We start from the raw sequence: 14881 nt of genomic DNA on the forward strand, positions 1-14881 counted from the left end.
AAGTTGAATCCATGGGCTGGAGAGACAATTTCTGTCTGAGGTTATCATGTAATCCTTTGTGGAAGAGCTGGACATTGAAAGATGAGTAGGTCATCCTAGGATGACATAGTGGTAGGTGCAAAAGCTTAAAAATAAAGACTCAATTTTTGTTGCTGCCTTATGTATGTGTTGCCATTAGGCTTTACTGAATGGTCACAATAGAGCTGAACTCATTTTTATTATTACAACAGTTTTCCTTTAGAAGTGCATCCTCATATCTATTTGCAAACTGTCGCATATCAACAAGTTGCTCAGCTGTTTACCAGAAGAAAGGAAGACACAGTGGTTTTAGTAAACTATGGGTCAGCTTCTAGAAAACCATCCTTCTTGGCTATCTTTGCTCATCTAGTCAGCCACTCCTGGGGGCTTCTCATATCTAAGTTCCATCTCTTTCATCTTCAGGACCCCCTGAAGGGTCAGGAACAAGCACTTGAAGTTTGCAGTCTCTTTTTTCATTTTTACTTTTCCATCAGCCACATTTCTCCCTCTTGCAAAACTTGAAAGACAATACTTTCTTTGGGATTTCATGAAAAGGTTGTTTTGGATCTACTTTTGATCTAGAGCAACTTCATTCAATGATCCTTCTTTGATATGGGTATCATGTCGGGCTCAACACTTTCTGCTGACCTTTCAATTCTCTTGTTCCCCCATCTCGACACTTAATGGAGGTTTCAGGAGAACATCAAAGTTAGCAGGTAAGTAGGAGGCTTTGAGTCCCTTCTTTTTTGCTAATGTACTTTGCAGGAAAAGCTTCTTAGATGATATAAACATGAATTTAGTTTGATCAGCATCACTCCTAAAATTTACTGACATGTAGTGTCATAATAAACAACCATCCTTCGGGATTTTTGTTTGTTTTTGCAGTATTTGCCTTACACTTATCCTTTTTCCCCCTCTCCATTTCACTTTCAGCCACAGAAATATCTCATTTTTAAAAAGCTTTTAAAAAATGTTCAGTTACTTAAATAGAAATAAAACCACATTTTTTCCTTCTATTTATTGCTTTATTTTCCCACTATTTAAATTTCCTCTAATGAGTAACATTTTATCTTCTTTCTGGTAACTTTCCACAGCTAACGTATAGCCATGATCTAAAAGCAAATACCATGGGGGGTCTGAACCACTTCTCAACATGAGTGTACAACAGTCATGCATTCTAGAAAAGGCAGATGAGTACAACACTGAGATTTTTAAATCTTTTATGGTTCTTTTCTACATATACCCTTCAGTTTTTATCTGACTATTTTAGAAATTAATCTAGATTATGGCCTATTTTTAAGTAGAAGTGAAAGGGTTTACTCCTTATTTCCTTGATATTATATTATGCAGGGTGCTTGAAGATAATATCAGGAGACACCTTTTATAAAGTCTAAATCTGCAAACTAAAAATTGTCCAGGACTTGTAAAAGTTAGTCTTCCTAACTTATTTACAAGGCAGCCCAGAAACCCACATCCCAACCCACTTTGAGGAAAAGGTCAAGCCTGTTGCAATGGCTTCCATGGGCTTCCAGAGTTCACAGACCTCTGTGGGGAAGCTCAGTTACACCTCGCTGCCCAACCAGCCAGAAACAGAGATAACATTTCACATCAGAGCCTGGGAGGTACCATTTTGCCCTTCTTCCACCTTTGGCTGACTCCTTCTATTCTTACTTTATTAAAGGACATGCTTTCGCTCTCACAGGATGGTTCACCTTTCCGGGGAAGATGAATGCCATTCTGTAAGTATCTTGTATCATCTAAAATTGAATTTAACCTGCAAAAGGGCCCAGCAAATAATATTTTTGGGTAATAAAGCATTGGTAGCAGAGAATGAACCACATCTTTCCTGGCCTCAGTGTATCGTAAAAGGAAGGGCTTGAGTTAGATGAGCTTTTGGTCTCTTCCTGCCTCACCCATTTCACAGTTCCATGGATCTACAAATTGCTGATTATATGAAGCTGGTAGTATCAGGAGTGATACTTCTAATTCTTTGTATGCACACAAGACGTTTATAGCAGTGAGAGTAAGGACAGGAGACTGACACATGGTGAGGGCTACTCTCCTTGGACTCAGGGTATGTCTTTGGGATTCAGAACATAATTGCCTTTTAAAGAAGCAATTGACAATAAACTTGCCTATTTCTGGGGGAAAAAAAAGTAACTAGCTTTTCTGCTTTCATTAGATTTTCCTCTGACCTTCTCCGGTCATATGGGAAGTAATTTAACTCATCATTTTCTGGGCACTTAAATTCTGGAAGACAAATTCCAGAGCGTTGTATTGATTTTTGTAACCCAGGAACTGTGGTGCTTTTTCCTTATATATAATAGTTAAACTTTTACTTAGAGAAGAGGCTATAAGGCTATTTCTAGAGGAGAAAAGATAAGCATACACAACCTGGATATATCAGTAGCTTTACAAGCAAACTTCATTTCCCATAACAGTCTATGGTTCAATAATTTTTTGGAATTCAGATTCAGCTACTTGAATCTATAGGTGGACTCAAATCCCCATACAATATGGTTATTTCAGGTGTTTTTCTTCTTAAGTGCCATAAAAAGCACTATCAATGGGACAAGCTACTTTGTTGGATCTTGGGAATGGAGAATAAGCATGTGGTTTTACCATCACCACATTACCTAAAGAGAATCTCAGAAAATTCATTGTATACAGAAAATCTACATGGATCTCTTCACAGCCTCAAAACTATGTGGCTACAGGAGCTGAAAAGCCCTATGGAAAAAATCTGGCGGGATTCAGAATTCAGCAATAACTAACAGATCACCATATCCATTCTGACTGCCCATCTGCTCCTACCCGGACTATAGCATTAGCCTCTTACCTGGGTAACCTGCTTTTACTTGTGCAACAGTCTGTTCACACAGCAGCCACACTGATCCTGTTACAACTTAAGTCAGCTCATGTCATTCCTCTGCTCAAAACTTTGTCACAGCTCCCTCCCTCTAACTTAGAATAAAAAATTCTTACAATGGCCCACAAGACCCTATACAGTTGGCCTTGCCCTGTTATTATTACCTTTCTGACATCTTCACCTACTCTTTCCCTTACTCCTCCATTCCCTCAGTGGCCTCAGTGCTGTTCCTTGCTGAAAGGCCTTGCAGTGGCTATTCCTGATGCCTGGTGCACCTTTCCTCTGATGACTCCCTCCACTACTTCGTGTCTTTGCTCAGCTATTAGCCTCTCAAAGAGGCCTGACTACCCTATCTAAAATTCCGACTTGCACCCCTGCCCCACATACCTGATCCCTCATAGCATGATATAAAGATCAATGTTTTTTTGTTATGTTTTTTGTTTATGGCCTGTCCCTCCATGCTAGAATATATGCTCCATGAGGGCAGGAACCTTTGTCAATTTTGTTCAGCAATTTACCCCAAGCAGTGTTTAGCACACAGGAGGCACTCAGTAAATATTTGTTGACTGAATGAGCAATACCTAAACTTCAATGACTATTCCCCATGTGCCAGCTATTACACTAAGTACCTTATGTCATTTCTTTTAGACTTCGCAACATGAGGGACCAACATTTTCCCCACCTCAAAGATGAAGAAACTGAGAGGTTAACTACTTCTGAAGTCACAAGCCTAATTGCAAGGAAGTACAGGCCTGTTCGACCCCAAAAGACTATCCACTTTGCATTATAACATCTGGAAATGAATATGCAGAAAATGGATACTAGTCTGATGCCAACAGCTGAGGTCAAGACACAAAAATGTACCCAAGGCAGATTTCTTTGGTAATGTCTTTTGAAACCATACCAGGGTGGGAAATGGAACAAGTTTTCAGGTCCCCGTCAGTCTCTGCTGTAATCAGACCCGCGAATGAAAGATGAGGGCTTCTGTGTTTAGTGGTCTCTATTTTTAGCACTGTTATCTTCTGTCTGAATTGGAACTGTTTGGAGCATCAGCATGTTCTTTGCAAACTATAATAGTAATTTCAAGAGAGGTTATTATCTGGGTAACAACTGAGGGGAGGAGATGAACATGACATGAGTGTAGGTGAATTTAATGTCAGGCGGAATGCCCCAGGCAAGTCATTCATGCTGCAGTTTTCTCATCCCCACACTCTGACTTCTACAGTCCCTTGTGAGTCACTATGTCTGATTCTAAGTGACAAGTTAAACAGTCTGAGAGGTTCCAGGTTTGGCATTCATGAATGCTCCTAGGATCAACTGTTCCCTACTCTGAATCTTAGTTATTTTGGTACTCAATGGCTTCTCCAGATGGAGAGCAAATAAAAGGATATATAATGAAAAACTATACATTGATGCTTTAAGAAAAATACAGTGGCCAGGAAGTCACGGGGAGTGTGTTGATTATAACTGTCACTGGGTACCCATGAAAAGGGTGGGGGGCTTGGGGTAGGAGGGGGGTTCAAATCATTATTCTACTACTTCTTAGTGCAATGGAGAAAAGTTATTTAATCGATTTGGTCTCTAATTTTCTCATTTTTAAAATACAGATATAATTTCTACCTCTCAGGGTTATTGTAAGGATACAATGGTATAGAGGATGCTGTGCTGATTTGCATATGGGTTGAATTTCAATCTGTTTAGAATCAAGCAATTAAATATCTACCATTACTACAGACGGTTGAAGGACAACTCTAAATCCCTCCGTGGTCCAAGAACTATGCTGTGTTGTCTCTGCTTTTTGAAAGTTATTCATTCCTACTATCAAGTATAACAAAATATTTCACTTATTATTTCCATCTTAATGTATGATCCACCTACTCAAAAGAAAGGAAAGAACGCTGATTCTCATAAACCACACTCCCTGTAAACATCTGCCTTATTTCATACTAACTTCGTATAATAATTGACATCAAGAAAGGGATCCTCAAGGCACACAGTGGATTGTCTAATGTTTATATGTCGACTTTCCAGGGCAGTGGTTCTGACCTTTGTTGAGTCACAGGGTTCTCTGAGAATCTGGTGAAAGCTACTGTCTTGGGCGCCTGGGTGGCTCAGTCGGTTAGGCGTCTGCCTTTGGCTCAGGTCATGATCCTGGAGTCCCACACTGGGCTCCCTGCTCAGCGGGGAGTCTACTTCTCCCTCTGCCCATCACCCCATTCATCCTCTCTCTCACTCTCGCTCGCTCTCAAATAAATGAATAAAATCTTAAAAAAAAAAAAGCTACCATCTTTCTCAGCTAAAACAAATTCTCAACTGTGCCTAATTTTGCACATAATTTCAGATCATCTAAGACCCTCCATTCTTGGATAGAAGTTAAGAACCATTGCCTAATGGTAGTTATGAATACCATTTCTCCTTTAACCTCTGATAGTATTTGTGGATTACTAGCATAAAACAATAATCTTGTGTCATTTTGTCTTCCTGAATTACCTTAATTTAGGGTTTGTTTTTTCTCACTGTGACTAAGAATAAAGGCATTTAGAATAAGCCTTCCAGGATTTATTTTATAACCCTTGGCTCAGAATTCAATTGGAAACTGATCTGTGCTCACAACCACATTGACGCTGAACAGGCCATTGTTCTTAAGACCTACTGAGGTCAGCCAAGCCCTGAGCACATATAAATCTCCATAGTTTCCACTTTACTACCAGACATCTAACTACAAAGCAGAGACTAAAAATAGATCAAGCCTAGTGTTTACATACATTCCATGGAATTGCATTTCTAAACCTGTGGGTTTTAATCAACACTTTTCATAATCCAAAGAGACATATTTCATTTAGCAGGGAAAAGTTATTCCTTTTATAGAGAGCAAAAACACAACCTAAAGGAATTATGAAGATTTTGAAATGTTCAAAGAATATTATCTGCACCTGTTATCTCTAGGTCTAAAAAAAGAAAAACTAAAATAACCCCAGGATTAGGTTGACTTTCTTTTCCTTTACATTGCATTACACAAAGGAAAAATATTGGTGTTTTCTTCCCTCTCTTGTTTCTAGGTCAACATTTCTAGGTCAACATGTTTCTACCAAGAAGTTTGAGTTCTTCAAACATTAAGCCCTTAATGAATAGCTACCTACCTACCTACCTACCTACATAAATATAGACATCGCAGGAAAGAACACGATGTGAAGTTGAGTATAGAAAAATGATTACAGTTCCATTTCCTATAGAAACTTTACTATGTGAGGCTTTTTAAAGCTGAAATGACTAAGTCTACCAAAGATAACACAGAGCAAATGTTTTCTGAACAAAATATAAAAATGCTCAAAGGTTTAATTACTAATGTTTAATATAATGTATCCCATTATAAATAAATATGAATATTACACATGCAGTTAAAAGAAGATTTTGTTTAAAATTAAAATAATTGAACATAAGATTTAGCAATAGAGTTGAAGAAGTAAAGATCTCTTTAAAATACAAATTCATAAAACTCTAGATTCTACGGCCTTGGGGAAGTAAGTACACAAGCAGTTACATTAACAACAACTTCTATAGACTCAGCACAGACAGTCCATGAAAATGGATCTTTAAACTGTAATCCTCCTCTATTAAAAGACAGCTGCTTTCCTAAACGAGGTTCTTAATGTTCTACGGAACATTCTTCAGAGCAAAATGATGCTGTCACATACACATGGTGTTAATTCCTCCCAACTTTCCTTTGGAAGGCAGTTCATTTAAAGCAAGTGCTAAAAGAAATGAATTCACCTTAGTGACAATATTTCCATATTTACAGCCAACACCAAGTCCTGCTGAATATCCCATGAAAGTGAGATTGCAAAATGATCCTGCTCCATTTTAAATGGAATTTCATAACGTGGCCATCAGACATTCCAGGCAAACCCCAGTGGACTCTGGCTCTGTTACTGAACAGAGCAGAAGCTCCCAGGAGGTCCCTGTCATTGCCCAAGAAACAACAGGCACAGACCAGGTGCTACTTAAACTCAACAGGGATTCAGAAACTTCTGCTTCAGAAATTATCCTCACTTCTATTCATACAAACCACTGCATTATTTCCTCTGTAACTTCTTTAACTCCCAGAAAGAAATGCTTTTCTAGTTGTCCTAACAGATATTTTGTGGACTTAAATTTTGTAAGACTTAAAATTATATCATGTGGATAACTAAAAAAAATGCAATCTATGCCAGGTGCTTTGGAGAGGCGGACTGGAGGCAGCAGGTGGTTATTTACCATATATCCCAGAAATGTTTACATTTTCAAGTTCAGCAATTCCTTCTGTGGACTATAGATAGATTTTTAATAAAATCACATGAATCTTGCAAGTGTTTTTTAATCCCCATGAAACATTTCGTTCTGGATATCAAGGAAATAAAAACTGGCTTGGGCTGAGAAAGTAAGCATCTGCCCAGCACTCATCAGGCTGGAACAACAGACACAGAAGCCAACTGCAAAGTTCACAGGAAACATCTCTCCTGGGGACACTGCTGCTAAAAAGAGTTGTGGTAACCTCCTTCTTTGAGTGACTACAGACTCAATGAGAAACTTTCTTCTTTAATATCCAAGATTATCAGTACGTTTGCCGTTTGAAATTTTATCAGTAAGAATGAGACATTGCAGTCTTGCCTGGATGACCCCAGTGGCTGTTGACACAGACAAGCAGTCTCAGTTCCCAACCCAGGTGCTGAGCTCCACATAAAGGGCTTCTGGATAAAACAGTTCTCATTTATCTCAACTTCACTGTTTCCGATAGAAACAGGACCCTGGGTTTGCTTTGCAGACCAGACCTGCATGTAAACTCCGCTCTTCCTAGAATCCTAGTATAGTAACTCTCTCTTTTCCTCTGCTGTGTGGTCTCCCTCCCTGCAATGGGTTGATGAATCTACTTTTATCAGAACACAGGTTTGTTCCCAGTATTCTTAGGCTGACGGAGATAGGTGTGTGGTTCTACAAAATGCTCTAGCTAAAGAAAATATCTGCTGCCTGCCTGAACAATGGCTCAGAATTCTAATATTTGCTCTCAGATATCGAAAAAGTAGATCACGTCACTGCTGCAGTTTGGGTGCCTGTGACCTGTGAATTTTAAATTCTATACTGGCTTCTCATCTATGTAGAAACATTCTGAGGGCCAGGAAACCTGTTGTGAGCGTTGAAATGATATTTTCTGGCTCTGCTGCTACTGAATGTTGAAAGCAATCTGTGGCAAAACTTCTCTGCTTCTGGCAATATCACAGCCAGCAATGCAAGCAAGATATGCCGGTGTAATTATGAAGCTCTTTGTGAAACTCAAAAGGTAAAGGGAAACAGGTACACATAAGTCCCAGGTCTCCCAAATACATGGCCTCACTCCACACCTGATTTTTTTTTTAAAGATTTTATTTATTTATTTATTTGAGAGAAAGAGAGAGGGAGAGGGAGAGGGAGTGAAGAGAGAAGTACAGGAGAAGGACAAGCAGACTGTGCTGAGCACAGAGCCTTGCACGGGGCTTGATCTCAAGACCCTGAGATCATGACCTGAGCCAAAACCAAGAGTCGGACGCTTAACGACTGAGCCACCCAGGCACCCCACTCCACACCTGATTTAAACATAGGGCTGCCAGACCAAAACGAAGGGAAAACATGATATAGGACGGTTATTTGGAGAGTGTGCCTTTGAGCTAAGGTTGGAAGGCTGCTTTTGACATACCCGTGGGAGTAGCCATAATCGTAGGCTGAGGCTGTCTTCCGACTGGCTGCGAATGCATGGGTGGATTCAGTGGCCCGGGAGGCCTGCTGCTGGTACGAGGCAGTGGACGCCTGGCTGAAGGCCTCGGATTCCTGGCGGTGAGCAGCAGAGGAGCGGCTGCTGTAGGCCGCCGAGCCGTGGGTGTAGATGGCAGAACTTTTCTTCTCCTGCTGATACTGGCTCATGGTGGTGCGAAGGTCCCTGTTTCGGTAGCTGCTGTCATAGTGTTGGTGGAGCTTCTGATAATAGGACAGAGACATGGTGTGCTCTGGAGAGAACCAGGAGACCTACAAGAAAGCAGCAACTTTTGAGTGAACTAGTAAGAAATAAGGCATCTAAATCAATATGCAAAAATACTCTTATCTTTCCCAAAGAGCAAATGGAAAAGGATGTGAAGGTTAGCTTAACTGGTTACTCAACAAACTTTCTACTTCATAGCCCGCATAAGCCCCCTCCTCCCATTGGGCCACGTTCTTGTGTGGGTTTGGTTTTTTGGTTTTTGTTTTAATATCTAGGAGGTCTTTACAAAGTTTCCCTACCCTAGCTATTGTGTTTTTTCCTCAGACCTTTCATAATATGTATTTCAAATGTTCTGGCATTTCATCCTGATAAGGGCTTCATCTGGGAGGATCTGTAATGATGGAGAGTCTGTGTACAGTCAGTGCGGTTTTCATTCAACAAATAATTACTGAACACCTACTATGAGCCTGGTACTGTTCCAGCACAAGAAATACAGAGATGAACAAAACACACAAAATCCCTGCTCTGATAACCTTAGCTAGAACCTTACATTCTATTGCAGGAGATAGCCAATAGAGAAAATAAGTAAAATGTAAGGTATAACAGAATGGGCTAAATGCTACAGAGAAAAATAAAAGAAGAAAGGGAGTTGGGATGCAATTTTAAACAGCCTCATCAGGGATGGCTTCTGAGCATGAGAATATTAGAAGAAGAGTGTCCTAGATGGAAGGCCACTGCGAAGACACTACGGTGTGTGCATGCCTGTTGTACTCCAGGCAGTGAAGTACAAATAGGCAGTGAAGATGCAAGGAATGAGCGGGGTGCAGGGAGATGTATAGGAGACGATGTCGGGGGTGGGGGGACAGATAGTGTACGGTCCCACGAGCAACTGTCGGGACCTTGTCTTTCACCTTGAAAGGGCTGAAAAACCATCAGAAGGTTCCAAGCTGAGACTCACTCTTGCTGATGTATAAAGGATAGACTATTGAGGGACAAGAATGAAAGCCAGGCTGGTTCCGTTGGTGGAACGTGTGACTCTTGATCTCAGGGTTGTGGGTTTGAGCCCAAAGTTGGGTGGACAGATTACTTAAAAATAACAACTTTAAAAAAATTTTTAAGAGCACCTGGTTGGCTCAGTTGGTTGAGCATCTGCCTTTAGCTCAGGTCCTGATCCTGGGGTCCTGGGATCGAGCCCCACATCCGGATCCCCGCTCAGCAGGGAGTTTGCTTATCCCTCTCACTCTGCCCCTACCCCCATTCACGCTCTCTCTCCTTCACTCTTGCTCTCTCTCTCTCTCAAATAAAGTCTTTCAAAAAATTTTTTTAGAAAAGAAGGCTGTTATGAACTGAGTTGTATTCCCCCAGATCCATATGTTGAAGTCCTAACCACCAGTACTTCAAAAGGTAACTCTATTTGGAAATAGGGTCTTTGCAGAGAAAATGAGGCTAAAGTGAGATTATTAGGATGGGGCTTCATTTAATATGACTGGTGTCCCCATAAGAAGAGGAAATAGGACACAGACATGTACATACACAGAGGAAGACTATGTGAAGAGACAAGAAGATCATCTGTAAGCCAAGAAGAGAGGCCTCAGATAGAAACAACTCTGCCAACACCTTGATCGCAGATTTCTAGCCTCCAGAATTGTGAGAGGATACATTTCTGTTGTTTAAGGCACCCAGTCTGTGGTACTTTGTTAGGGCAGTCTTCACAAATGAATGCAAAAGCCATTGCAATTGTCCAGGCTAAATATGACAGTGGTAGCAGTGGAAATGTGAGAAGTGATCAGACTCAGTACATGTTTTGAAGATAGAACCAATAGCATTTGCTGAAAGTTCTGAATTAGGGTATGAAGCAAAGAGAGGCGTGAGAGATGATCCTGAGGTTTTCCCCTGAGTAACTGGAAGACTGAAGTTGCTGTTAACTGAGATGGGCAGGAGTGTAAGAAAGCACAGTTAGGGGGCGCCTGGGTGGCTCAGTCGTTAAGCGTCTGCCTTCGGCTCAGGGCGTGATCCCGGCATTCTGGGACCGAGCCCCACATCAGGCTCCTCCGCTGGTAGCCTGCTTCTTCCTCTCCCACTCCCCCTGACTGTGTTCCCTCTCTCGCTGGCTGTCTCTCTCTCTCTGTCAAATAAATAAAATCTTAAAAAAAAAAAAAAAGCAGCACAGTTAGGGATGAAAGAACGGGAGATGGGTTTGAGATATTTTATAGTTGAGATACTTGCTAGATATCCAAGTGGAGATGTTAAATTGGATTCATGATTTTGGAGCACAGGGTAAAGGTCCAGGATGGACACCTACATTCAGCAGTCACTAATATATAGATGGTACATAAAGCTAAAAAATAGATGAGAATGATTGTCAATGGAAAAGGAAGTCCTAGGACTGAACGCTGGAGTTTGCTTAAATGGTTGACCCTTGAACAATGCAGGGAATGGAGGTGCCAACCCCACCCCCCACCCGCAGAGTCAAAAATCCACATGTAATCTTTGACTTACCCCCAAATTTCACTACCAATAGCCAACTGTTGACTAGAAGCCTTACTGATAACATAAACAGTGGATTAACACATATTTTGCACCTTATATGTATTTTATACTGTATTATTACAATAGAGTAACCTAAAGAAAATATTAATAAATCAAAAAGGAAATACATTTACAGTACTGTACTATATTTATTTAAAAAATGGTGTGTAGGGGCGCCTGGGTGGCACAGCGGTTAAAGCGTCTGCCTTCGGCTCAGGGCATGATCCCGGCGTTATGGGATCGAGCCCCACATCAGGCTCCTCCGCTATAAGCCTGCTTCTTCCTCTCCCACTCCCCCTGCTTGTGTTCCCTCTCTCACTGGCTGTCTCTATCTCTGTCAAATAAATAAATAAAATCTTTAAAAAAAAAAAAAATGGTGTGTAAGCAGGCCCATGCAGTTCAAACCCATGTTGTTCAAGGGCCAACTGTATTATCCTATAACGAGTTCTCTCAAATTTCACAAACACTTCAAAATGTATAGTGTCAAACCAAATTATTTGCTCCCTTAAAGAATATGAAGCCTTCTAGTCTTCTTACATAAAGAAGTAAGAAAGTCAGTCATAGGGTAGCAGTTTGTATTGTGAACTTGAGCTAACAGTTCAACCGACAGTCAAAGGTAAGTTTGCTTAGCATATGGCGGGGAGGCTTCACATTGTATGAGCTTCTTGACTATTGTGTCCACTGACAGGAGTCTATCAGCCACATTGCTAACTTACCTGGATGAAGTCATAGTTTTATGAAAGCCCCTCCCCCAATTTTTAATGCTTTTGTGCATGTTCTGAAATGTTATTCTTAACATTTAAATCACATTTAAACGTTTAAATAAATAAACATAAGTAACACTTAAAAATTTAAATATTAAATTTTACAAGTAAAATTGGTTGTGAGATAATCAGTGTTTTTTCAAATCTCCTCTTTTAAAATTCAGTATGTATTCCCTAGAGAAGAAAATCCAGCAAACTGCACTCCAGAAATATTTATCTTGGGGCTCATGGAAGATATCAATCTACATGGCATTTCCCAAGAGGAAAAAAATAGCTACTAGCAAGCAACTTTGCTTCAACCCTTAAATAGATTGCTATCTTCTGTTCTAAAACATACAGAATAATTACCATATGTAATGAATAGTTATTAGATAAATTTTGGTAAAACAAAAGGATTAGAATATATTAATACAGAAATATGTTAAGCATTTATAAAGATAAGTTTCTTTAATGATACATAGTACATTGTAACACGGTAAATATTATTTAAATGATGTTCAAATAAGTGATGAATGACCTTCCTTATGTATTATGTTATAAGCTAAGTTCATATATGCTAACGTGACTTGAAATGCTGCCATTTTCGCAAAATGAAATCTTTAAATATCTTTCCCCAATTCTACTTTCCACTTTATTTCTATTTCCCCCAAATATATTTATTTTTAATAGTACTTCATATCACAGACACATACATAATATATTGCAAGTAAACAGGGTCTGGCTTTAAGTCATCAGAGCTAGGTGTCACCGCTCTGACCTCTGGAATGAAGGTGCAGCTACCTTCTCTTCATCAAGTGAGGATTATTATCCCCAACACATGACAACTAGGGTATGCTGGGAAGAAAAGGTTTGGTTGTCTTCTGTTCCTTTAAGACCTGCATTTTCTTTCTGAACATACTCTGGGAATTTTGGAAGAAATACTAATTCCATAATTGTAATCCTGATATGATACTTTTGTACAGGCATTAGAGGCCAAAAGCTGACTAAAATCATTCACAGAAAATGTTAACTTTAGGATCATTATGTGGGAATCCATGTTGCCACTGAAATATTACTTAAACATTTCCAGGTTAGAAATATCATGATGTGTTCTTACACTTATTCACACAGCATTGTCAGAAAAAAATCACTGGACTGGAAAGTAAGGACTTCAGAGTTAATTTACCTCCTTTTGGTCTAATTTATAATCAGGGACTACTGCAGGCATGTGGAAGACAGAAAACATATTATATCCTGCCACCTCACCCATTCCAGATTTCAACCAAACCATTGAACTATAACTTGGACAGAGTACTTGGACTCACACTCACAGTTCCACCTGAGACAGATATTATCCCCTTACGGTCCCAGGAATAGTAGCTTAACTTAAATAGTGTAGCGTGGATGTGAGAGGAGAGCTGTGCCAGCACAGCGAAGACTGGCACCCTGCTGCTCTTGTCTTCCTTCCCAGGGGCTCCCCTTCGCTAGTTCTCTGCTCTTCTGACCTCTCTCTGAGAAAACCACTGAACTCACAAGATAGAAAGAAACCACACACATGCAATGCTGTTAAGCACAGCAAACATCAAGTGCATTCTTCTGCCTCAATGTCACACTTACCCGTGTTCAAAGGAGTGATGGTGGTGGAAACGCTCCGATGTGGCTGTGGAGCTGGATGAGAGAATGAAAAACCCACGTCAGTTGAATCCAAAAAAAAAAAAAAAGTGAAGAGGCAGGGCTAAAGACAGGACCCGGGGGACCAGTTCAAAAATAATGCATGTGGTCAGGCAGTAGAATGTCAGAGCCACATAGCCAGCCTTTTATGGCCAAGAAGGCAGACAAATATAGCAGCAAATGGGGAGAGTAGTCCTAATGAGAGGAAGAAGGAGGCATTCACAGGTAGCCACCTCAGTAATGTAATTACATTAATGCCAGTCAATGGGTCTGTCCTGATTAAAAAATGCAGGATTTTTATTTGGCTATAGGAGCTATTTTCAATCTCTTTATCACTGGATATTTAAAAGTGTAATGGAAAAAGTAATTTGTGTTGAGAACTAAAAATAGGTGCAGTAATCTGATTCCCAAAATGGACTTCATGGAATTTTAATGCCAAGATATGGTTCTGGGTGTGCTCTTCGTAACACATGTACAGTACGTTTAAAAGACACAAGGTGAAAAAAGAACTTGAGGCTCACTAAAGGCAAACCAAGTTAAAAATGGGTTACACGTCGTGGTAATTTGGGTCTGACAATACACAGTCACTGTTTCTTTCATGTCAGGAAAGTTTTCAAAGTCGCAGCTTCTAGCTTGAGTATTTGAATCCCTTTTTTCATTAATTAAAGCCTTTGAGAAGCAACACGTTTTATCTTTCCTAAAGTCAGAGGAGGGTCAGTCTGTCTAACAAGAGATTCTCTTTCTTTGCTTTTCAGACTACGTAACAAAATAACAGGTGGTATAACCTGGAGATCAGAGCCTGCATTTTGGAGGCAGACCAGAGCTAGATTCCTGGCCATCGATGGCACTTAATTGCCATGCAACCTCAAGCAATTTATTTCTCCTTCCTAAGCTTCATTTTCCTTCTCTACAAAATAATATCCAAAGTATGGGAATGCCGTGGAGATTAAATGCAATAATGCACTTAACCTGGTGATTGCCACATAATACTCAGTGAACATCAACTATTATTACTGACAGAAATAATTTGAAAACTCATTGTTCAGATTATACATATTGAGCTGG

General features: G+C 40.0%; 1 protein-coding gene across 5 annotated transcripts in view; it reads right to left on the bottom strand.

The window, feature by feature from the left end:
- MYOM1 (myomesin 1) overlaps nt 1–14881 on the bottom strand; it is a 155147-nt gene that overhangs the window by 119540 nt on the left and 20726 nt on the right. For all 5 annotated transcript variants that reach the window (XM_026496035.3, XM_057313258.1, XM_057313257.1 and 2 more), the window contains 2 exons: nt 13763–13813; nt 8595–8920 (listed from right to left, as the gene is read on the bottom strand). In XM_026496035.3, the coding sequence (XP_026351820.2) occupies nt 8595–8893 (299 nt within the window). In that variant the 5' untranslated portion in view covers nt 8894–8920; nt 13763–13813. The remainder of the gene's footprint in view (nt 1–8594; nt 8921–13762; nt 13814–14881) is intronic.

Source organism: Ursus arctos, unplaced genomic scaffold (genome assembly GCF_023065955.2).
Source record: "Ursus arctos isolate Adak ecotype North America unplaced genomic scaffold, UrsArc2.0 scaffold_17, whole genome shotgun sequence".
Taxonomy (NCBI): Eukaryota; Metazoa; Chordata; class Mammalia; order Carnivora; family Ursidae; genus Ursus; species Ursus arctos.